This window comes from Diabrotica undecimpunctata, chromosome 6 (assembly GCF_040954645.1).
Source record: "Diabrotica undecimpunctata isolate CICGRU chromosome 6, icDiaUnde3, whole genome shotgun sequence".
NCBI lineage: Eukaryota > Metazoa > Arthropoda > Insecta > Coleoptera > Chrysomelidae > Diabrotica > Diabrotica undecimpunctata.
Genome location: NC_092808.1, coordinates 151,384,692 through 151,411,060, shown reverse-complemented (window position 1 = coordinate 151,411,060; position 26,369 = coordinate 151,384,692). Strand labels below are relative to the sequence as shown.

Below are 26,369 nucleotides of genomic sequence, written 5' to 3'. Positions count from 1 at the left end.
GAACTATCTTATAAGTAAAGTCGTCCCAGGAACGCAACTCAACAATATTGGCAATATCATTTTAAAGTCGTCTACTTTAAAATGTATAATGTATGTCTGAATTGTCAATATAGATGAGTCAGATAAAATTAAATTATTAGAAGAATTTTTCACTAAGTAACAAAAAACAAAATTTGTTTAATTTACTAATGTTTGTATTTTGAGAACGATTTCCGAAGTGGAAATTGAAACGTCAATAAACGTATTTTAACCTTTAATTGTGGCTTATTCCCATTTAAATAGTAATTAATTTAAAATGCCACAAGAAAATAGCTTCAGAACAATATTATTTTAATGATCAATTCACCTCAACATTGTTTGATTCGGCAAATAATTTAAAAAAATAGTAGGTATTTTGAATAAACCTTTATGCAGTTTGATTACCTTGTAATTTAACAGCATCCTTACTCATCTAATATTATCATATTTATTTAAGAAAAACTTACCAACGCATAAGCTGATGAAACAAGTGGAAAATGTTGACTATCCATAATAATAAAATTCAAAGTCAAACTAAACTAATTACCTAACAGAACTAACAAAGAATTAAACAAAAATAATAAAACAATAAAACTATATTATCTAAAATAAACAACGCGAATAATACAAATATTTACTACAATATGTTAAATTGTAACAACTCAAATATTATATTTTAAATATATAGGGAAAATTATATGGGTTTAGTATACACTTCTACTATTTAGAATAATTCTTCTTCTTTCAATGGAAGAAGTCTGCAATAGTATGTATAATGGAGGTCTTAACACTGAGAGGTAGGAATTTTTGTGTTGTAAATTTCAGATTTCCTACTATGAATCTGTCAAAATATGCCCGAGCTAAGCGAATGGACTGGACTATACCTACCAATTTGTATGTGTTTATATAAATTTAAAATAGTTTAAACCATCTTGTTCGTATCAAATATTGTTAAAAATGATTGATTCTAGTGATTCTAAAATAATATATTTATTTCATTGAATGTTTACAACTTGCACAACTATTGCAATCGCTTTAAGTTGATAATGCAAAAATTATATTAAGTTTTTAAAGGATGGCAATAAGGTACAAACGCAGAAAAGAATAGACATTTTTTTCCTGGTCATGGCATATCAAGAGTGGATCATTCGAACTCACAATCAATAGAAGCTATGTCCAATATTTCTTGTAATATAAAACCACAGTATAGACAACAACAGTTGTTATTTATACTGTGATAAAACGTACTACGAAAAATAGGTTAGGACAATTATAAAAGAGGATATATCCAAAGAATATCTATATTCTTTGATATATCTTAACGGATTTGCTACAGAGAGATCTTACATGTTAAATGGGATTGCTACTATGTTCTTGCATGTTAAATGTAATTGCTACTGTGCTCTTTCTTGTTAAATGGCATTGCAGAAGGGTCCCAACCAGAAGAACCCAAGTATCAAGGTTCATTACTTTAAATAATACATGAAATGAAAAATAAAATATTCTATTAAAGACGGTCGTATTTAAAAATTAACAAACTTGACAGCGAGAGCCAATCATGGTGGCAACAACTGTCAACAATTTTACCAGAACGTCAAAATGACAAGACGTTTACAAGGGTTTTACGAAAAGTAAAGGGGGAATTGAATTGAATTAATAAAAAAATCAAAATAGGAAAATGATAAACAGGATATTTGTTTGTGGGAAAATTTGAACGCAACGCCAACTATTTTTAGAATAAAATACTGAAACAAAATAGTTAACGAATAAATGAAAAAATTACTTAATTAGGAAGAGAATAATTATATGAAGATAATAACTAAAAATGGAACGTTTATCACCTTACAAAGCATGCAGAGTAAAGGAAAGAACAAAAAAGACTATATTTATTTTAATAATCAATATAAATTTCACATGTATAACATATAATAAATATAAGTATCACATATTGAAATTGACACTTATTTTTTAGTCCTAGTTGAACCGTCTCCTTCTCCACGCCTCCTTTTTGCGAGAGGATGTCTTGGATCGTAAATCTCGAACCAATCATCGTCTTTGGTATTGGCATCCTTCGCTAATACTGGTGTGTCATCTTCAAATTTCAGGTTATGTGACAACCTAAAACCAAAAAGATTTCAAAAGATTGTTTAACACAGATTATTTAAAAGTATAATTAAAAATATGAGTACAAGGAAATTGGACTGAAAAATCAGTATGTTTTTAGTAATTAGTACTGACACATACTTTCCTAAAAAGTTTTATTTTACATAATATCCTTATATATATATAAATTATAAATTCACTTGTAAAGCTATAAATTCACTTGTAAAGAAACATTTACTTACCACGACCTTTCATCATCGTCGTCGTTTTCCTCTGGTTTCTCGTCATCTTTATTCTGTTCTTTTTCTTTGGCAGTGTGTAACTTTTCCTTAAACTTATCCAATAACGCTAATGTAAACTTCTCCCTATCAGATCCCTTCTTTGGTAACTTCTCCTTCCTATCTTTGTATGTGTTGTACTCCTGTTCGTACTCTCTCACTACCTCACTTTTCACTTCTTCTTCTTTCTGTTCTATCGTCTTTTCTTCCTCTTTCTTGAGTTTATTTTTGTGATAGTCCTTTTTGATGTTTTTTATTTCTTCTTTGAGTTCCTGCCTTAAAAAATTAGGTAAATGTTAACAATGTAATGTCAAGAATTTCAAAACTATGTGAAATTTTATTGTTTTAAATGTTGCAGCAATTTTAATAAACCAATATTGCTGGTTCCAACATAAACTGTTCAGGTATTATATTAACATTTCTTTTGTAGACTGAGCTACATACAGAGGATAATAAATAACTAAACAAAATAAATAATAAATTAAACTGAATTTACACATACATTTTCTTCTCCTTTTCGAGTTTTCTATCTTTTCCCAGGTAGTAATCTTCAAATTCATCATCAGACCCTCTCGTTTCCTTTGGACTCAACGGCCGTTTTGAGTTTTTAGGTTTGGACTGTTTGGCAGCCTGAAGTTTCTTCTTTATGTTTTCTAATTGTTTTTCGGTAGTTGTCGTTGGATCAGGTTCGTCAACTGCCTCAGCTTCTGTCTGGGAACTTAGAGTAGGATCATCTGAAACAGTTTGATACCCGATAAATACAAATATGTAGAAATATTTATCTTGAAAATAAAAGTAGTAAATAAAAATCAAACCATAATACCCTTATTCACATTACATATTGTAAATATATGTCTGTTGGTTAAAATAACATAAGAGATTGAAACAATACAAAACATGAAACATACATATTGTCAGATGGAGATGACATATTGTGAATAGAGAAAAGTGAAGCAAAGTTATTCAGCAGGCCTGGTCTCACAATGGAGCTGTAGAAGCTTGAGAAGGTTTATAAATAAACAAAATGTGTATTACATTATAAGCCATATTGACACAAAAGATGCCTAAGTATAAACAGAGACTTGGTACATTATTTAGATATTCGACATCTTCAGATTAGTGGATACACTATTAAATGTATTAAATAAAATTCCACTACACTGTTAGGACACTGAGTCACAATATTAAACATTCAATTATTTGTTAGAGCAATAAGCTAACTTGAGATCCATTACACTTTGGTTTTACTAAGTATAACATATAGATAGATCGATATGAGAAAAACAGGACTACATAATTAAAGAGAAAAAGCAAACGATGGAGTAAAATGAATTGACACTGTTCAACAATGTAGTAGATAAAGTCATTCATTAGGACTACCACCAATATATAAGTACATAACAAAAAACATGAATGAGAATAAAGAGTTATTACCTAAAACGTCATGAGTTGATTTTCCTTTTCCACTCAAATTTTTATTCACTCTGGTAAATTCCTCCTCATCTTCTTCAGCTTCAGCACCAAATGACAATAGCTTGAAATTCCTAAAAATAATTAAATAAAATAATAAATTATACAAATAAATAATTGTGTTTGTGTTTGGAGATTACTGGCATCAGAATCAAGGTCTATTCACCCTCTTACCTTTATGCGATTACTTTTGTATTTTTTAAACTATAAAAAATGTTCCTTGATTACATCTTCTCATTTGTAAGAGTATATATTCATGTTCACCTACCATCTCTTAAGGCATATTTGATTTAATGCCTTTCCAAAAACATCAAAACCACAATAAATATCTATACATGTTGGTAAATCTGTCTTATCTTCATTTGAGTATAGATAATTTGACTTCTTTAAAAATATCAATCATATCCTCAAATTTATTCATCACAGTTAAATTCATGTTTTTCTCAAATCTACAACTCTTTTAACTACTTACTTCACTCCAGCCTTTTTCTCCTTCTTCTGTTTTTCTTTCACTTCAACCTTTTGTATCCTTGGTACAATATCTGGAAAAGGATTATTCAAAACTTCAGCTTTAATGATCTTATTGGGATAAACAGGCCTTTCATCTTCAACTAACCCCTCTTCTAATTTTAGCATATTAAAAACTGTCTCGCCAGTAACTTTCCCAAAAATTGTGTGCTTGTTCTGTAATTCCGGTGTAGGACCTAGAGTAAAAAAGAACTGAGAACCGTTATCATCCTTTCCAGCATTGGCCATTGCTACTAGCCCTCTTCTTGCAAATTTAAGCCTCTGATGGAATTCATCTTTAAAGGGTTCTCCATATATGGACTCACCACCTGTACCATCTCCATTTGGATCTCCTCCTTGTACAATGAAATCTTTGACTACCCTGTGGAAGATAAGATTATTGTAATATCCCTCTAAACATAGCTGTATAAAATTTCGACAAGCCTTTGGGGTTTCTTTGGCCCATAATTCTATGTCTATATCTCCAACAGTGGTTTTTAAAAGAACCTAAAAAATATTAAAAAATTAAAATAAAAACTATCAATAAAAATAATGTACTAATATGATATGAACAAACCTTTCCAGACGTTTGTGGTTCTAGAATATAAATACTACTCATGTTTTTAAATCAGGACTGCTTTTGTTGATATTTTCACTTTTTATTTACTTATTATGACTTTTTATTTATGACATGAGGAGGTTACATACCTCTTCTAACTCCTAACCTAAAAGTCTGTCTCTTTAAAATAAAAATTACTTATGCCAAAAATTAATTTTTCATGTTATACTATATATTTTAATGTATCAAAATAAAATACTAAGAACATTGTTAATTTGAAATCAATCTAATTTCTTATAACATACAAATAATTTTTATTCCGGATCTGGAATTTTGACAAGTAGTTTTTTTTCAGAGATATAAGAAGTAAGCTTTATAAGTTGTTTATACCAGACGTAAACAATTCGACGCAAGAAGTAATAATTTAAAGTATGCATCTAGCATCTTCCCTAGGGGCATTTCAAAAAATATGTTAGGAATGTGGTTTTTTTATTGAATAAATGACGTGTAGAGAAAGTACACTCGAAGTTTTGTGTTTATAATTTTAGGTTGTACTTAAAATACGGGTGTTTCTGTTGTTTTAATTAAGTTTTAAAAGTAAAATGCATCCTAACAGGAGAAGAAAGAAACGACCTAATTATGGCATAAAAACAGTTGAAGTTATGAGAGGTCCAAATGGTTTTGGTTTCACAATCTCTGGACAACAACCCTGCATTTTGTCTTGTATAGTAGCCAACTCTCCTGCAGATCAAGCTGGTCTTAGGGCAGGAGATTTCTTAATATCAGTTAATGGAACTTCTGTCTCCAAAATCACTCATGATGCAGTTGTGAGTCTCATAGGAAATTGTATAGGACCCATAAAGATGACCATAGCCGAAAATTACTTTTCAGACAGCAGTGATGAAGAGTTAGAATGCAGCAGAATGGTTACTACTAGGAAGCCTAAATATACTCATAAGCCTAGAGTTAGAAAGGAAGTAAATAGAGTAGAACTTAAGAATGTATCTAAGCAAATGGCAGCTAATCTTCCTGATAGAGTAGGGTAAGATTTCAAAATTGCATCTATAACTACTTTTTTGAAGGGTCTTTGACCCATTGGACATACAAACTGTTTGATTCTTCAATCCATTTTTTATTATATAATTTTGTATACAAAATACCAAGATATAACTATTAAAAATGTAAGATAATAAACCAGATGCATCTGCCATTTATAAATTTAGAGGTGATTTGTTTTATACCTAAAATCATAGTAAACTTTGTATGTACTGCTAAAGTGACATAAGATAAATGCACTAATGTGTACCAGGGAAAATGTGCAAAAGTCTAGAGAATGATAAAAATTAAGCATTTTTCTTACATAAGGTTATTCACTCACACCACTTTAATTATCCTTACAACTTATCCTAGGAGAACTTCAATATTTGGCTATAATTCTCAGTAAAGATATAGCATATAAGTAATAATTTTTTTAAAAATACTGTTATTATAGTAACAGATTATACTAAATCAATACATTTACTAGGTTTAATACATTATAAGGGCCCTATATTTTCAGCTACCTATTTCAAACTATCTATTTCTTGTAAAATCTTGATTAATAACAAACTTAGAGGTCTTGAAACTGAGGTTATGGTAGATTATAATCTGTTTATTGAGCCTAAATATTTAGTTTTTCAATAGTTGAATATATGTTGCTCTTTAGTAAAGTGCATTTTTGCTAGACCCTACCAAAATGAATACTGTTTACCTACAGAAGTATTTTAAATAACACAAGTAGATGAAGTATTATATTCAAAAAATAAGGTACTTATTCTGCATAAGTTAGAAATTGTATTTAGAAAACCTTAAAAAGTAAATCTTGATCAATAAATCAAATAAATATTCCAATACATCAATATCTATTTCTAGTTAACAAAACTTCACAACATAATAAACTTATTCTGTATTCTTAAGCAAATTCTGAGTCACAAATAACAGTTTTAATATTAATTTGTAAAGATCACTTCAAATACTTTTAACTACTTTCTGAAGTTCATAAATCCCACTTTTCATTCAGAAAGTATGAGAGTTGTACAAAGATTTAAACTTTAATAGACAATATATCTGTCAAACTTATTTAAACCCTGTGATTGACCAATCTCATACACAAAATTTTATCTGATACATTGGCTATTATAGATCTAAATACAGTGGCGTACCCAGGGGGATTTTGGGGGGTTAAACCCCCCCGGGCCCTATTCCGACACTGTTATTTTAAGGACTGAAAATGGGAGTAGCACCATAAAAAAATTTCGGTGACCAACCAAACCCCCCCCCCCTCAAGGTGCGCTACTGTCTAGATATATAAGAAAATATCGTAGGACAACAATTTTTACTTATTTTACATATTACACAGATACTTCATTGGTTTTTTTACATTTGTCTATCAAGATTAACACATGCTATTGATTTATTAAAACTTTTTGTATTTTTAGGTGTAATTATACCGCCCCAGTTCCAGAAAGACATTTCAACATTCCTATGGAAGATGAAGCTGGTCCTATAGAATACAAGGCATTGGTTGGTTATTTGGGAACTATTGAAATGCCTAAACAGTTACTGCCAAACTCTAGATTACAGACAGTTTGTAGTTGTATTAGGAAATTAAGACAGGAAAAAAGAGCACCAACTGCAATCCTCATGACAATCTTGCCCACTTGCCTTACTTTAAAGAACTCTGCCAATCAAATTCTTGCCATATACCCAACTAGTAGAGTAGTATATGTTGGATCAACTGCAGATAAGGAGTCTAGATACTTTGGACTGGTAACTACAGCTGTCAGTGAGACAAGATTCCATGACAATAATGACAATGCCTGGAATTCAGCCGACAAAAAGAATATCAATGAAAGTATCGAAATTTCAAATAGTTGTCATGTATTTGTCATAGATCCAAAAATAATAGATCATACTGCTCACCAATCTAGAGCAGAAAACTTTAAAATTACTTGTACAAGAAATACTGTCAATGGATACTGTATGGAGTTTCCTGGAAGTGCGCTTTATGTTGTTAGTCTCATTCAAAATATGTATAAACTACAAAATGGTGATAAAACTGGTGAAAACTTTGGTCCTTTGGTAGCTAATTCTCCTCAGCCAAGTGCATCCAGCAATTCAGATTCAGGAATAGGTTAGTATTTGCTAGTATAGAAGTATTACTAATATAGAAGTATTTGTAAATAATATTGTTCTTATTTTTGATATTATTCATTATTACCACTGGAGCCAGTCATTGGATGGAATCAATAGGTGAAATTAAGCATTAACAAAACAAATTTGTAAAACTGAACAATAAGCATTTATTTATAGATAAAGAAGCTCTAAATTTTTTAACTAAACTTTTTTGTGGATTTTTAATTATGCAAAGTCATAGCTTTTCTACTACTTCATAAATTACAAATTAGATCACATCTTAAAAATCTCAACAAGTTCATGCTTTAGAAAAGAGGAAGAAAATACATATAGGACTCTAAATTCAATGGACTTCTTTAAAAGAGTATATAGGAAAAAACTCACGTAATTCAGTTTCAAGATTCTAGACCTTCTTTTCTTCAAGTAAAATAAGAGGAATACGAATATTAGAAGAAGAAGAACCTGTTGACAGAGAACACTATGTTCGGAAATTCGCCACGTTGGCGCAGGCGTAACAATTCCTTTGCTCTTTCAAACCGAACTTTTTTTTTGCTTTGGTGTAAGATTGTGCGCTTTTTGGATCTTGTAAGGCTTGACCTTGAGCTCCTTTTTCAATATTCGTTGCATGCTTCGCTGGGATATTTTCAGTTCTTTGGCCATATGATTACTACTACGACGTGGATTTCGCTCAAGTCGAGCCTTTCACTTTTCGAACCATTTCAGGTGATGTTGCTGTTTTTTTTTTTCGTCCACCACCATAGCGTTTGGCAATGCTACCAGTATCACTATAACGAGTTATGGTGCGATACACAAACATTTTATTCACTTTGAGGTGTTTGAGCTGACGAACAATAGCTGGTTGTAATTTTCCAGCCAAATATAACGCAAACACACTATTATGTTTAAATTCCATTGCAAATAACTTCTGTTGTATGTATAAAACTTAAATGCTAATGTTTTTGACGGTTTATAAACATACTGAAGTGTTATCAGGCCAACTTTGAACCAGCTGTCATTATCGATTTGCCAGATATATCGATGTGAAGTTGGTAACAGTTCAATTGCGTAACCATGTACTAAGTTTCAAGGCTCTAGTACTTAAAAAAAGGCATAAGAATATGAAAAAATGAAGGACACATGTTGACCCCTAATTCAAGAGAATGGGACTTTTGCTTCAGGAAAAGAATAAACATAAAAATGTGATGAAAAGAATAAGGAGAAGACTTGTTGGCAGATTCAGAGTTAAAAGTTATGTGAAAACTACAAAAAGCATTTACTTATAAGTCATTATACCTAGATATTCTGTGTTATTTAATGTCAAGCTGTAGTTTTAGAGTTGTTAAAGAGAATCATTAAGTTCGTTCGGCTCTGCTCACTCATGTTTGAGTCCACTCCACTCTAATATTTTTGTTCTTATTTTTAATTATAACACAAATACAATTTATTCATCATAAAACCTGGAGAAGCTGAAAGCCTTCTGCAAGCTTGTCAGACAAGTCAAATATGAATGTATATACACATTACATTACATTTCATATTAAAAACTTTCAAAACATTACATTAAATACAGGACATTACAAGTATTTAAATTTCAAGAAACTCACTTAAGCTGTAAAAAATTTTTATTTTTGATTTAAAACGAACAGAGTCGCTCAGTCGCAAATTCACATCGGCACCCAATATGTCACTGAGCTTGGTAAAACATTTCACTCCAATATAGTCAGGAGTATGCTGTGCCACTCCCAAACATGAGAATGGGTGATGTATATTATCCTTTTGTCAGGTATTATAAGAATGTACATCATTGTTTTTATTTAGTTTATCATACACTATCAATTGATGTATGTACATACTGACAAGGCAAGGGTAATATATTTGCCTTTATAAAAAGTGGTCTGGAAGATTCTGCTGGAGGCACATTGAACATGGCTCTATTACCTTCTTTTGAACTATGAATGCTTTATCCAAGTATGCAGAAGAACCCCAGAAGATCAACTCATATTGAATGGTTGACTGTACTAAACCAAAGTATAACAGAACATCAAAAGATACAGCGTCTCTTAGATTTCTTATGATGTAACAGGGTATACTTAATTTTGCACTCACTTTGTTTACATGTGGTTCCCAAGTTAGTTTTGGATCCAAGATTAGTTCCAAGAACTTCATTACCTCAACTTCTGAATAGATCTATTATCAATGCACAAGTATGGATCATATTTGGGAATTATATTCTTGAGTAAAAATCTCAAGAAGTACCTACATTTTCATTGCATTCAGTGTCATTTGCTGTAGAGTAATCGCTAAGTTCACAAGAAGCTCTATTAGAGTTGTCTACATGTTCTTCAAAGCTGTGTTGCGTTAATTGCCTAACTATATTTAAGTAACTTGCTTTAGATTTGATGCTCTCTTAGTGGCAGATTTTTTATAAAATGGACACAATTATGAATTTAATACTTGAGATGCTTAAACAAAGCAAAAAACCGTTAGTATACCGATATAGTGCTAAGCTTTTTCTGAGCTAGTGTTGTTCTTCAGCATTTTTCGCAATAAAGCAGAATTCCGTGTGTACTTTACGTTGTTAGAGTATGTTGCAATGACTATCAATATACCAATAATACACGAATCCGCAAACAACTAAAAATATGTCACATAAAGTTTAATACAATTTGTCTTTGAAAGATTTTGGTTAAGAATTTTATTATATCGCTGAGAAGTAACTCTTCTACATAAGAAACAAAAGTTAGACGCTTTTAGATGTTCTTATTTTCTTGAAATTTGTGTTTTCAAGATAACAAAACATTGTAAACAAGTTACGTGATAATTTGAATTCCTTGTTTGGGATGACTGAGTATCCAAAAAAAGGGAAGCTTGTTTCAATGCCTGCTCAAATTTTTATTTTTTTGGATGGGTCAGTATTATTATTTAAGCATTTCTCTATTGTTGCAGGCTTTCGAGATGACTGTGGCAATATAAGCGATAGAATTTTGGTGGTCGAATTCCCCCAGCACCGTCCTTTCCCTCTCCAATCAAACTCAAATAGACCGCTCGGAATAGATGCCGCAAACTTGCCACTGGAAGGCCTGGACGTGCCTTTCGAAAATAGTCAGCAAAACGTCTTCTCTCGAGCTGAACCTCAATGTGTAGATAAAAAACTGCTTAATAATTTAAATAACATCAGAGCCTGTGAAGCTAAACCAGAAACCAACAGTAACATCGAGAATATCAAGCCTAAAGTCTGTGTAAAAGTATCCGATAGTTCTGATGACAATACCCAGAGAATCGAGGAAGGTTTTAGAGAAAGAGCAGTCGATTGTCCGGAAAGCCCTCAGAAGTTATCAGTAAAAGAGTTCGCTACAAATCTAGACAGTAAAAGCGGCTCATTCGACGACATTTCCATGCACAGCTCAAAAAGCAACGAACTCTCCAACCTACTGAGTATTTTTAAAGTACCGTTCGAAACTAAAAAGCACAAAAAACACCTTAAAGTCAGCAGTTGCGACAATCTCGACAAATGCAACAGAAATCTAATACACCACAAACTGAGTCCGAAGGTCTACGGACTAAAACCGAACTACAGTTGCGAGGAACTCAACAATTTGGAGAACAACTTTGACGTGGGAGACAAGCTGGGGTATGGCAGTCTGCAAGATTTGTCGTACCATGAACACCGCAAGTTGCAGAAGAATATACTGAGCGATCCGGATGTTAGAATCGAGCAGCAAGAAGAAGAGCCGGTAAGTCTATATTTATGCATGCTTTGTCTTGCGTAGCAAGCTGTTCTTAGCTACTAACGTCGAGTATTTGTAGTTAGTGTAGATCGTACCCAAAAGTATTAGTATATATAACTTCCGTATATAAAATTTCAGAAATACTATAAAAATTATTTATAAAACATAAGCAGATCTTTTCCTTCGAATATTATAATCACAAGTAATATACTGTGCAAATATTACCACATAGAACATGAAAATTCCCAGTCTAAAAGTAAAATGTTTGCTTTATTGTTATGATCCATATATCGCCTTGATAGCACAACGGTGAGTCTCGGCTCCGAGTCCGGTCAGGTACGGGAGTTTTTCTATTAAACGAACGACGAGAAATTCTCATTTTTATCGGATCGGTACTTAACTGAGCTGCCGCAGTCGATAGAATATTAGAAGCGACTCTTTGTGTCACGTAAAAGACAATTAAGCGACTTTGTTGCATTTTACCAACACGCATAATAAAATTGTTCGAACTCATTTCTAATTGACACTTATTTACTCATTACGAACTTCTCCATCGATAATTGTTCCATAAAAATTTTATGGCTATAAAATTGTAAACTGAAACACGGTAGGTAAGAGGCTTTTGAAAATTAAGCATACAGTGTGTCCAGTGAGAACTTTCGTATTTTGACATATCTCCTTCTAAATGATTCTTATAAGTAAATAGGCCAACCCTGAACGGCCTCATTCAGTATGTTTAATATCATAAGAAAACGCTAAGCTTATTTTTGACGCTTTGGAGGAGGTGCAACGTGTTTTGTGTTACGTGTTATAAATACCAAAGAATATATACTTCATTTAATTTACTTATCGTTGCACGTCATCCACGTCATAGCCGGTGAGGTCACATGAGACCAACACGAAATATTTGGGCGGTAGGTGTGTTATTTTTTAGAAACACTTTGCCGAGTACACTGGCATTAAAGCCACTAGACATATTTTATTATATACGCGTAGATATAATATTTAAAGATTTCTATTAATGTTAACTTAAAGAAATACACAATATGTTTCATTGAATTTGTATAAAGCGTTTTTATGAAGAACATTTGTTCGGAACACACTGTAACTGTAATCGAACGAAGGTGATATTTTGGCATAAATTGGTAACACTTATTTGACAGTTGCGGTGTTGACACTTTTGTACTTTATTATTTTGAATTTTAAGTAAATACCTCTTGTTTCATATTTTTACCTATTTAAGAATTTTTTTATTTACCTTTTTACCTATTTTGTTCTTTTTAGAACAAAATTAGTGTGTTTTATTTCAATAATTTGTATTTCTATTTATTTACATTAAATATTAATTTGTTTTGTTGTATAATCCACTTTTGCAATAATTATGTGACCTATTTGATTTAAAATGGATTCAGAATTATTTTTATACTTTGGCAACCATGTCAATTTCGATCTCTGTCAATGATAATGACGTGCAACGGTAAGTAAATTAGATGGACTGTAGACGCTTATAGAAGGATCTTTCACTGTCATTTTTTACTCTCGACAAAGGTTATACACATGTTATAAAAAAGAAGCAGAATTGGTCAAGATTTTAGTTCCTTATTTGTACCACTAGAGAGCGGCCATGTCGGTGCTATTACTGCTTCTAAAATATGAAAGAGTGGAGTGGTTTTTTAAAACTTTTTAAAGAAAATAAGATATTATTTTAACTTTTGATAACTGAATCTTGTTAGAAAAAATATTCAAATTGTGATTCAATTCAAAGTGATTCAAATTTTTAATTTAAATATGTACAAATCTACAAATAATATAATTAAAACTCTCTTCTTATAAACTATAAATAAAATTAAGTAAAAGTCAATCACTAGGAGAGAAAGCCCAAAACATTCTAAGGTGTTTCGATCAAAACACAATTCCTGATCTCGTTAGTACGCTAGAATTACTTTTTAACACATACACCAAAGAATTATTTTTTACAATTTGAAAATTCTAAATCTTACAATATAATTTCGGATTTTTAAATTTAAAAAATAAATAAATAAGTCTCAAATAACGCCTCTCTAGAGCTCAACACAGGAAGATGAGGAAAAAAGCAAAAATGTCTGCTGGGACATGGACCATAGCAAATCCCAAGAAAACCAAATCAGCAACACCCGAGGATAAAAAGAGACCTCGGAAGAATACAATAACCCCCCTCGTAACAGAGTTGCTAAGAAACCAAGGGGCTCTAACGAGTAGCCTAGGTCATAAAGCACCGTTTAGTATTCAGAATGGTGGTAGCACACAGACACCATCCTGATACTCAACTAGATCGGGCTCAAGCAAAAATTTATTTATTAACAAACTGGGGCAAACACTTCATGACTTGGTGAAACTTCTGTAGTTCCATAAAGTATCGTTTAGCGAAGGGACCCTGTGCGTGAAGTGTGTTAACGAGTATACAAAAAAATGGACGACTGAAGTGGTGAAGATGAAGACATGAGAAATATGGGAACACGTGCTTTTGACATAATACTTGACGTTTTAACATGAGAAATGGAGTGGAGCCTAACAATTTGACGTGACTTCTTGTGAAAATCCCTATTAGTGAAGGACATTTTGTAAGAAAAGTTTTACAAGATAAAAAAGTTACAAATGCTCGTCAAGCGGTTACTGAAGATTTGTCTATAGGATGGGACAGTACTTTTTATCGATTTTTTTAATATTGTGTGCAGAACAAGTGCTATTTTACCAAGACAATGCATAATTGGCACAAGTTGATGGGAACAATTACTAAAATAAATGAATTCCATTTTGATTACTTCCACAGCTACCACAGTCTTCAGATCTGGCCCTCAGGAACTGCTCGAACGTATTGCTCAGAAACGAATATTCAAAAGAACAAGAAAAAGGGTTCCCAAAAAATTTAGATCAAATGAGGAGGCTATTGCACAAACCTGGACATATTTTGATGCCACAGACAAAGTGCAAACAGTGGTAAAATCAAAGAGGAGATGGACAGTGCACGTGGTTAAGATACTCAAAAATAACAACTGAATGGATACCATGAATTGGACAAAGAAGACCTGGACTTCCTTTCTGGGAAAAACAACTGTATACGCCCAGAAGAGAGGTTTGTGGAAAGAGTTGAAGGCACAAAGGTTATTTATCCTGTAGACGTTCAATAGATTGTGAGAATTAAATAGTTTGTTTTATCTTTTTAATCTGTTATCAAAAATATTCGTCGTCTTACTTTTCTACAAAGTAACTTTTCGTTTTGATGATATTAGAACCTTCCGACCTTTATTTGACAGTCTGAGGACTTCGTCGTTACTAGTGTGTGTACTCCAGGAACATTTTCCAGTAGCACTACATCTCAAACACCTCTATTTTATTAATTGATTCTATTTCATCAAAAAATCAGTTCCTAAATTAGTGGCGCCAGGTAGCATATGATCTTTTTCATTCTCGAGTTGATCTTCTGAAAATATGGTTTGGCTTTGCATCGGTCGGATCTCGAGTTCTCACAAATCGAAATGTTCTATAATGATATCGTCCGAACTAGACTAAGATGAAGCAAAACGCCTTTTTGAAGTTTTCTTTTCGGGGATTTGTCACCAACTGAGTCATTCGAATCATAGTCAATATCTGATCGTGATTTCTCAAAATTTAATAAAATTTTATTTCTTACTCTCTGCCTGAAAGGACGGGACGGGCCAGGTGTCGAAGCTCTAGATGAATCAGTTGTTGAAACATTAGAAGAACGGGGTGTTCCAGAACCGCGCTAAGTGTAGAGACTATCACATTGTCTTCGGCGTCGTAGTCCCCTCCTCCAATGTCAGATATGTCAGCCAGATCATCTAAAATGCCATCACAATAAACTCATACAGTTGATCAGCAGAAAACCGTTCTAGCTTCTCGATACTGATGTTGTCTTTATTTGAAGTCATTTTCTGCAACAAAAATAAAATAACATCACAAGTTCTCAGAACACAAAATATAACCAAATATAAATAGAACAAATAGTCTAAGAAACCTTCCTTGGCGTAGACCAGCTACACGTGCTTTAGAAATTAGATAGCAGCTCGCAACAGTTAGTGGCACATATTGGAGCCATTTGGATCTTATTTTGGAGGGGGTAGGTAGCATCTATAGAAGCCTGTGGATCGTACTGTAAGTGGCTTGCCACTAACTGTTAAAGGGTTGGTAGTCTTCTATTGTCTTTGTTCTCGTTTTTATGAAATTGAATGACTATTTCTGGGTTTCTAACTTGGAGCACTTCTATTTGCATTCTGATTTTAAATGCTCATAAAATTTACTCGAAATTATTTCTGAAATTTCAAACGTAAACGATGGTTGACCATAATATAGTAAATATGACGACAACATGTTTATATGAAGAACTTTTCCACACCATTAAATATTGAAATGAGTGGTGCATAAACTGTATATATTTTAAGAAAGAAAATCGTAATAAATCTCGCATCCAGAAACACACTGTCAACAGTAGACTTTCTCAGAGACGGTTTATTTACAAAGGAAAATATAAAAACATTTATGTTTACTTTTAATAAAACTGGGTTAAGAGCAGAAAACATTTTAAAACATAGTAAAAACGCATATTTTGTGGGTTTTTTCGTTTTAGTTGTTAAATATTTACTTAAGAATCAGATACTTGGGTTTTGCCACAATAATATTATATTTTTAATATATTTGTAATAAAACTTGAATTACCTCAAACTTGTAGGTTTATTTAAACAGAGATGATTGAAAGATTTACATTAATTCCATATTTTTTCTTGATATGGTCTCTAAAAGGCGCTAATCTATTTAACAATAATGCTACTATAAATAATTGAAGCTTTTAGCAATTAAATTTAAAATAATGAACCGTGTCCTTTTTTTCGACTTTTCCTGATCTTCTCTGATAAAGCTAAACATTAGCCAGTTGGTATTATTTTATCGAATTATCCCAGATATAAAAATATACAGACAAGAAAACACAAAATAGAAACCATATTTTACCATCTGCAAAAACAAAAATATCGTTAGAAGATCAAGCAGTATACGTGATTCTATGTGGAGACTGTGACAAATCGTACATCGGACAGACCAATCGAAGAGTCCAAGTTAGACGAGAAGAACATCAAAATTACATCGAAAGGAGAGAAAAAATGTCGTCCCTTGCACAACATGTCTAAAACACAGGACATACAATAAACCTGAACCAAACGACGATCCTAGCTAACATTGAAATTTAAAGAAAACGTGAAATCAAAGAAGCCATAGAAATTGAAAAAAATCCCAACAATCTAAACCAAAGAAATGATGCTCAAAGGCTTCCAATAAACTTTTAAAACGGTGTTGAAGAAGAGTACAAAAATAAATCAGGCAATTAGGACCCAACTTACCTGTAAACGTACAGGGCCAATCACAAGAAGCACTGTCACAAGGACCGGTCGAGAGAAAGGATCCCAGATCTTCATTTCTAGTAACCGCTTCGAGCTGGAGAACTTAGACACCGTCAGGAGACTGTGTAGCCAACACAACCCCTGGCTCAGATGGCATACACAGGAGATGAAACAAATCCAGAATCCATCTTCCCGCTTCTAGTCGAAATTATCAATGACTGCTTATAGCTGGAATACTTTCCTACTTAAAGTATTCAGCACTATCATCATGATTCCGAAACTAGGGAAACCACCAACCAGTGCTGAATCCTACAGACCAATATTATTCCTTAACACTCTAGGCAACATCTACGAAAGGATACTTAAGGAAAGACTAGTAAAACACCTAGAAATATACAGCATCCCAAACTTCCAATTTGGATTTAGAACTGGTCGAGCCTTATTGCCCCTTCCGTTCATCATCATCATCGTCATCATTTGGCTCTACAACTCTATGTGAGTCTTGGCCGCGTTTACTATTTCCCTCCATTGTTGTAAGTCCTGAGCAGCCATTTCCCATTGCTGTATTCCCATTTTGCGTAGATCACTGGCTACTGCGTCCTTCCATCTCTTTCTTGGGCGACCAACTGACCTTCTGCCGTACGTGGCCCGCCCATCTTATTCGGTTTGCTTTAATGTAGCGTACTATGTTTTCATCTCCATATACTGTGTAGTATTCTAGCGTTATGTCTCCTTCTCCATTCTCCTGTTGTCTCTTCTTTGCAAGGCCCATAGATAGTCCGCAGTATCTTTTTTTTTAGTACCAGTAATTTTGTCGTCTCTCGCTGGTTCAGAGTCCATGTCTCACTTCCATACGTTATTGTGGGACGAATTATTGTCTTGTACACTCTTATTTTTGCTGGTATTGAGAGTATTTTTGATTTTACTACGGTCATTAATGAGTGATATGCCCTGTTTCCTGCAATGATCCGGTCTGCCACGTCCTTTTCATATTTATTTTCAGATGTTATGATCGCTCTCAGGTACTTGAATTCTTTGACGTCTTCAAAGTTGTATTCGTTGATTGTTACGTTTTGTCTAACCCTTGGTCTAGGGTTCTTCGTAACCACCATGTACTTGGTCTTGTCCTCGTTGACCTTCAGACCAACTTCCTTGGCTCCGTTTTCGAATAGGGTGAAAACTTCTTTTGCATCTCTGGTGGATTGTGCAATTGTGTCCACGTCATCCGCAAACGCCAATAGTATTTTTGATCCTTGGGCGGCAAATCCGTTTGTCAGTTGTGGTTGAGCTTTCCATACCGCATGTTCCAGTGCAAAATTAAATAGCTGGGGGGCGAGAGGATCTCCTTGTCTAAGCCCGATGCCAATGAGGAATTCCTCCGACGTGGTGCCTGAGAATAATTCGATCCTACTTATCTGCTCGGATTATACGAGTCAAAGTCGCTGACAAGTTATCCACCTCCTTCACTCCTCTTGTAGCAGTGCTACAGAGCTCAATAATAGCGCCAATTCTCTATACAGTGACCTCCCACTCCCCCATACCTCGTTTGAAAGTATCCTGCTATACGCTGATGACACGGCCCTGCTCTCCTCAGGACCACCTGTAGAGAACACTCTGTATTTGAGAAAACATAGGCACAACTCGACCTAATAGTCGAGTGGTGCAACAAATGAGGAGTAATTCTTAATCCAACGAAAAGTCAACTACATAAGAAAGCCCTGAAATTAGTATTTCCACCGCAAGAGAAAAAACCTAGTATCTTCTGCTCGATTACATATACAGGCAAGATATCAACAAATATAGCCAAACTCATAAAAAAGAAAGGAATAACACCAGCTTTTAGAACAAACAACAACTTAAGCAAATATATTAAAAACAACAAGTTCCGATAGAAAAAGCACTTACACAGTGTGTATACAAACTTAAATGTGGCGACTGCCCAAAAACTTACATCGGTCAAACTGGTAGAAGTTTTAACACGTATAGCAGAACATAAAAGGGCTTTCAATAATAGAAAAACAGCTTCTACGTACAAATTTCACCTTCTAGACAATAATCATTCTTGTAATGACGAATTTCAAATTCTTCACATACAAAATAAAGGCCTTAAGATATCTTTGTTAGATTCTATGGAAATTAACAAATTAAAAAATACCTATTCAGTTAAAGACTATAAAGTGTTAACACATACCAACAATAGATCACTTGAGAAAGCCACTCTGCTAAAACAGCTGTAGTGATAAGATATAATAAATTTTGTGGAAGTGTTGAAAACACAAGTTTTCAATATTTTATTGTTATATATAATGCTTTTCTAGGTGTCTATTAGCAAAACGTTATCCTCTTCGATATCCAGTCCAAAATTTTCATATTACATGTTCTTTTTTTATTACCGTGCCCAGATTTAATCGTTGGTAGCCCCCATGCCACTTTGCCCAAAGTTTAAAAGGATAGTCCAAAAATTAAATCGCAAGTTTAAAATCTAATAACTCCCCATGTGGTTTTGCAAGAAAATTGAGATGTTATGCACCATTTAGTCTTTAAAGGAGTAGGTACTAAATGTTCTGGCGTAAAATGAAAAGGATATAAAGAATATACTTAAAAATAATATACGAAATATCTCGCCTCATTTATCTAGCGATTCTTGGATTCTTTAAGTATGGTTGTTATAAGAGATGGCAATTTCCTTTTCTTCCTCTTTTTAATCTTTTTAATAGACTATAAAAAGACTATAGACTATATAAAGAATACTAAATTTCAAAATAGATTATAAACTGAAGAATTATGGGGAGATCTAATATTGTAGGTTATGCTATTGTAGGTGCAATGAAATAGTTTATTATTTATTACCTGCATGAAAAAAAAGTAAGTATAAAAAAATAAGTATTCATTTAACTCAGTAGACTAAAACAACAACAGGCTCGTATTTCTTTTGTTCTAATTAAAGAGATGGAAACGTCCTTTACGAGATCGACCCTCAGCTGATGTGTTTTGTTTAGAAACATCGACATCCCGCATTCTTATAATTACACATAACTTAAGTCTGATTCAGACTACTCCGATTCCCAGAAGGATTTCTAGTCATGTTCCCTGGCAAACGTACACCCATTGTATTATCTTAATTCAGACCATCTATTCGTTGGCACCGGCGATTTCGCCATGAGCGTACCCGCGGAGTTCTAGAAGGTGGAATTGTTGCGTCCTATGGTGTTATTTTTGAAATGACTGAATTAGGTACATTTCAAAAAACCAATATACAGTATTATGTCAAAACAAATTAATATTTGAAATATACATTTATTAATTATATTTGAAAGAACACAAAAAATACAATTTAAATTGTTTTAATAGGTAATATTGGCTTTTAAAATTTTTTTAGCGTACCTACTTTGACACGTTAAGGCGCTTAACTCATTTTTTCTTTTTGAGACGCTTATTTTTGGTAATTGTGATATCAAATATGAGTTAATAAGTTATCTGAAAAAAAACCGAAATTATCTTTGTAATTTGAGGGGTGTAAGGCCCTCCTCCTTTCTGATTTGGGTCCTTCAGTGTTAAGCATCACTCTCCCCATCGCAGCCGCACTCTTCGCTGCCTTCTGCTCCCCCCATCCGCCATATTGGTGTAGTGTCACTCCCAGATATTTGACGCTTTTCTTTGAAGTTAGTTGTACCCCTGCACATTGGAGTTCTGTCCCTTATCTTTTCCGTTTACCCTTTAGAATAATGGCTTCGGTCTTCTCTGCTGCGAGTTCTAGTCCGTGATCTGTCATCCAGTCTTTCACGACGTTGTCTATATGTCTTACCCGAAATCGGAGATCCGGCTCGTCCCGCGCTACTACCAGCACACTGAAATCGTCTGCAAATGCGAAGGGGGTTATATCTTCTCCATATTTGCAGTTCATGACCCCGTCATATGCCAGGTTCCATAGCGTCGGAGCCAAGACCGATCCCTGTGGGACTCCAGCCGTTACGTCAATGAGCGTGCCTTCTCAAACATGATCTTTCTCTCAGAAAGATAATCCGTCATCACATTCATTAGATAGTTAGGACACTCCCTCTCTTCTAATGCCCGCATCACCTCTTTCCACTACAGAGTGTTGTCGATCCGTCCTCGTAGCATCCTCTCGTACAACTTTCCAATGCATGGGAGGATGCATATGGGGCGATATTTCTCCCCAGTTTTGGGAAGCAGTACCATCCTTGATGTTCTCCAAGCTTCAGGAAATGTCTGTGCTTCAAGCAATACATTCATGTGCTCCAAAAGCCACCCAGGTTTGTCTAATAGCATTTCGTATGAGGGATACGCATCGAACTTTTTCATAGCGATCCTATATCCCTGGCCAAAGATGTCCTCATTCAGCTTATCATACAGTTCTCTCCAATGCCTTTTTTTTCTGTACGAATTTTTCTTTAGAGTTCTCTCTTTCGTGCGCGGTATTATATTTCGATTAGCTGGATTTTCTCGACGACAACAGAGTTCATCCCTGCTCTGCCCCTTGCTCTCGTTCACCGCCACCTGGGAAATTAAAAGTTGAATGAGTTTGTTGATGGTATTCTGGTTTGTTTGACGTTAAGGCGATATTTGAGCTTGGACTAGAAGCAATATTTGTGCGTATATTAGATTCATTGATGCACTTAGCCAAAAAGGAAACAAGTGAAATATTGTTCTGCATCATAATCACCTCCATAGTTTGATAGGCAATAATTATTATCATCGGTATTATCCAGGCCTTCGCTCACAAACTCTTTCAGTTGTCCTGCAGTAAGAAGTAGTTGCCATTCTCTTTTCGTCTTTTCGCTCACTGAATAAAAATGTTTCAATATTCACCCAGAACATCTTTTCGCAAAAACTTACAAAAGATATCTCATTTTCATATGAAATACTAGAAGACACACTAAAATTCTTACAACATGCAATTTTTCAATTTGTTTTTGTCATGGAAAATAATTGTCAAGTTAATTTTGGGAAAAGTTTTTCACGCTATATTTTACACCACTACACTGTTTATTATCCCTTATTTCGATGAATAAAGTAAACCAAGATAAACTACTATAATAATAATAACACAAGTAAAATACTCTATACAAATTCTCACTGTCGCTCACATCTTTACCGCTCAATGACCTTCGGATTGGTGTAGGCATAGGGGAGTCGGGTGGTGTCTAATTTCACTAAAGATTCTTTGCAACAGTACTGTTTGTACTTAGTACTCAGTGCTATAGGTTCGAAAAATAACCTTTAACAGCAGTGTTAAATATACTACCACAAAACTTAAAGGGTTAAATACCTGTATTTAATATTTTTAATAACTTTCATGAGCTTTTACTGATATTTGCTGGTCTCGAGGCTATTTGGACTACAGTCTCAATCAGTTTTGAAGTGTGTGGGTGTGTGTGTGTGTGTGGTGTGTGGATGTGCGTGGGTGTGCTTACTGCATTAATTTAAGTTCAGCTTCTTTTGTGTAATTTACGAAGTATAGCTTCTACATTGGCCCACCGATTCTCGATCAGATTAAGATCCAATGTGATTAATGGCTATTCAAGGCATTAGATGTTTTGTCTTTGAAATATTTCATCATGATTTTGGAATACATATCCAGGAGCCGAGTCAAAAGTGCTTGACCGTTAGCATTCTTTTCTTTAACAGTTTGATTAATACGAACCCTCGTAAGTTTTTCGTAATCTGTCTCACTTAGTCCATATTTAAGATATGCAGCTCACATTTCCGCTAAGGGCAAAATTCACTCATTCGAGATACCTACGGTATCAAAAAGATTGAGCTCTGGTGAAAGTCTTTCCGTATTATCGAGCCCTAGGTGACATAGAATGCTTAAGTATTACTTAAAACTGTTCGTACTCATCTGCTCCTCGAGAGTAGTATAGCTTTCTGCATGTTCTTATAAAGATGTTCACTCGGACACAGCTTTTTTATGTTTTCTAGGAGATTTTTAGTGATAACACTAGTAGTAGAGAGAATAATAATTATTACTATCTGGGTCCTTTCCATTCTCCATTGTCTCCGTATTTGAATGTCCAAATCTCTGTACTTGTCGATCTTTTCGTTATATTTAACACGCAGATTATTCTTGTTAGATATTGCCACGTCAATAAGTTTTATTTTGGACACCATTAATGTTATTATCTGTTAGTTCTAATAATTCTACTGTGCATTTTAACCACCATCCTGTCGTGTACGTATTAGTATCCTGTCTTCTCAGATATACTTTGATTAAAAAACATTTTTCTCCTATATTTGTAAATATTATATGCTTCTAGTTTTATATTCACTGCAGGTAGTCTCCCTTTTCTGCGCATTCTGGACAACCTTCATGATTCTTGCAAACGTTTACATATAAGAAAATAAATAATTTCTCGCACGCCAATGGCGTCAGTGTTCACTCAATGAAACCGTAAGTGGACCACGTGTAAATTGCTCTCGTAAAAATAAAAGTTGCGTCGGGATTTTTTGGCAAGTTGACAAGGACGCCGCGACGCCAGAATCCAAAGGATTTCTTGGAAAATATATCAGAGATGGATTGTTTCGCAGAACGGTTTTAGTTCTGGGAAATCGGAGAAATTCGTAATTCTGGGAGATCTTGTTTTCAGATATACATCATATACAAAACAACAAATGTTTCTTGGCTGCGTAGGGGTTTATAGAGGTTGATTATAATTTTTTTGTGTTATTTATTGTTTATTTTCATAGCTGTTATTTTAATCAGATAGAGTATGTATATTTTCCTAAAAGGAAAACCAGACGAATATAAAAGTGTATAGTTTTGGTAACCGTACAAAGACTTTCAAGCACGTTTTTTGGTTTTTCAAGTACAATATTGCAAGAGTAAAATTAATACGATGATTGCTGTGTCCATTTTTAAGAAACCTTTTGCGAGCAGTGTTAATTTTAATATTGTTCTGAAGCTATTTTCTTGTGACATTTTAAAGTAATTACTATTTTAATAATGTTTGTATTTTGAGAACGATTTCCGAAGTGGATGCCAAGAAACTTATTTTAATCTTCAATTGTGGCTTATTCCTATTAAAATAGTAATTACTTTGTGTTAATTTTAAATAAAACTACAAGAAAAATATACCAAAGCTGCCTAGATATTAACCTCACAAAAACAGAGTCCCTATCTACAAGTGAAGAAGACATAGAAGATCTACAGATTGACGACAACGTAACAATCAAAGGAAAGGATAAATTCAAATACTTGGGCTTTATAATCATGAAAAAGGCAACAACAGAGGAAGAAATTAACCAAAGATTAGGACAAACAGGAACAGCAATCCGACAACTTAACTCAATATGGTGGCATAGACACCTAAATAGGAAGACAAAAACACAGATTTATAAAACATTAATACGAAGTATTATGACATATGGGGCTGAAAATTGGATTATAAACAAAAAAAAAACAGCAGTTCCAACAGAGATGGAATACCTGCGAAGATGCTGCATAGAAACAAGAATGGATAGGAGAAGTAGTGACGAAATAAAGCAAAGAACATCAATTGAAACAGACATACTAACATATATAGAAGAAAAAAGACTAAAGTGGTATGGACATGTAAGAAGAACTAGCGACAGCAAATGGATAAAGAGAATAACCGAATGGAGCCATATAGGAAGGAGGAAAAGAGGACGACCTCGAAGATCCTGGAGGAACAATGTGGACGACGCCATAAGTAAGAGAAGCCTAAACGATGGAGAATGGGACAACAGAGAGAGATGGAAACGGTTGAACGAGGGAAGGCAGTAAATACTGTAGAATCTCTGAATTATTTTTTTTATATTTATTTATAATTTTAAATCTTCTAATGAATTTTGTTGAAATCTTGCAGAATTATGCTTTGCATTAAGTCATAATATCAGCTGGTATTTTTATTTTTTAGCTCTTCACATATAGTAAATCTAAAAGGAAAGTTTTTTCTTCTGTTTTACTTTACTTTCAACCTCAGAAAATTATACAAATAGAGCACGTTCTGTATTTATATTTTTATTATCGAAGACTTAGACAATACAAATATTACTTAATGTAGAGAATAAAAAAGACTGAGCAAAAAGATTAATAATATCCTGAAAGAACATCTCATTATTGCAGCGTAGTCTTCTATCGAGGGTTATCCATTACTCTGTCAAATCGATAATTTAAAAACTATTTTTCTTTTACATTTATTACAAAAATAATTTACAAAGACTTATTTAACAAAGATTAATTTTGTTCTTAGTTTTCTGCTATATTCGAAAAAGTTTTGCGTAGTACACGTACAATTTGCGAATTGATTGAAATTTCACTCTGAGATTGGCGAGAGAAGTTTTCGAGATGCGATGCGATTACACTCTTGAAGTGCCGGAATGAACTGTCCCACACGGGAACCGAGAACGGAATCATCAAATGCCGCTCTAATCCAATAATTTATAGGGAAAAACCGCTAAAATTAATATTTTCAGCGATTTTCACAAACTTTAACGTTCCAAACAGTGGTTTATAATTCCAGAAATAAGACATTTTTCGTTACATTTACGAATAACATGCATAATATAAAACAGTAAAGCTGAAAGATTGATTGCCCTTTTACGATTTCCGAAAAGCAATAATTATACAAAGTAAGTAAGTTCGTGTAACCTTCTGGCTAAGGTCTAGTGTTTGGGTTTCCAGCTTGCGCAAGCACTCCTAACATGACTTAACGACCATTTACCTAACCGGTACCATCACGGTAGCAGTGGCAGCAGCATTACATATTGAACATTTTTGTCAGTACCGGGATTCTAACCCCGGCTCTCCTGCTTGTTAAGCCGGTAAGATAGCCACTGAGCTACGGCTGCCACATATTTATACAAAAGGTAAAAAGAAAAATGAAAAGGCAATTCATTTTATAAAAAAGTAAGTTTCGTGAGTCAGTCTTTTTCTTTCTTTTTTTACCTTCTGAAAATGGACTCCCATTGCAAAAAATTCATAATTTTAATAAGTATACCTCTAGGAAATGAATAGTGTATAAATTAAGGACACACCTACATCCAACAATGGATATTGTATACATTATTATTTATCTTCTCATGTAAATCGTTAAAAAATTATTGAATCCGGCACTGATTCTTTATAATTTGAATTACGATATATAAAACTTAATGAAAA

General features: G+C 33.6%; 2 protein-coding genes across 2 annotated transcripts in view; one reads left to right on the top strand and one right to left on the bottom strand.

Moving 5' to 3' along the window:
* Positions 1–1,894: 1,894 nt before the first annotated feature.
* LOC140444121 (spliceosome-associated protein CWC27 homolog) lies at positions 1,895–5,251 on the bottom strand. The gene is made up of 6 exons (XM_072535791.1): positions 4,954–5,251; positions 4,342–4,883; positions 3,834–3,943; positions 2,902–3,133; positions 2,364–2,675; positions 1,895–2,136 (listed from the first exon to the last, which is right to left on the bottom strand). Exons 1-6 carry the CDS (start codon positions 4,993–4,995, stop codon positions 1,980–1,982), a joined length of 1,395 nt encoding a protein of 464 aa, XP_072391892.1. The 5' UTR covers positions 4,996–5,251; the 3' UTR covers positions 1,895–1,979.
* A 105-nt stretch (positions 5,252–5,356) lies between these two features.
* The window catches only part of loco (regulator of G protein signaling family member locomotion defects), a 128,785-nt gene continuing 107,772 nt past the window's right edge, over positions 5,357–26,369 (top strand). The window contains exons 1-3 of the mRNA XM_072535790.1: positions 5,357–5,977; positions 7,413–8,107; positions 11,056–11,843. Of these exons, the coding sequence (XP_072391891.1) occupies positions 5,538–5,977; positions 7,413–8,107; positions 11,056–11,843 (1,923 nt within the window). The 5' untranslated portion in view covers positions 5,357–5,537. The remainder of the gene's footprint in view (positions 5,978–7,412; positions 8,108–11,055; positions 11,844–26,369) is intronic.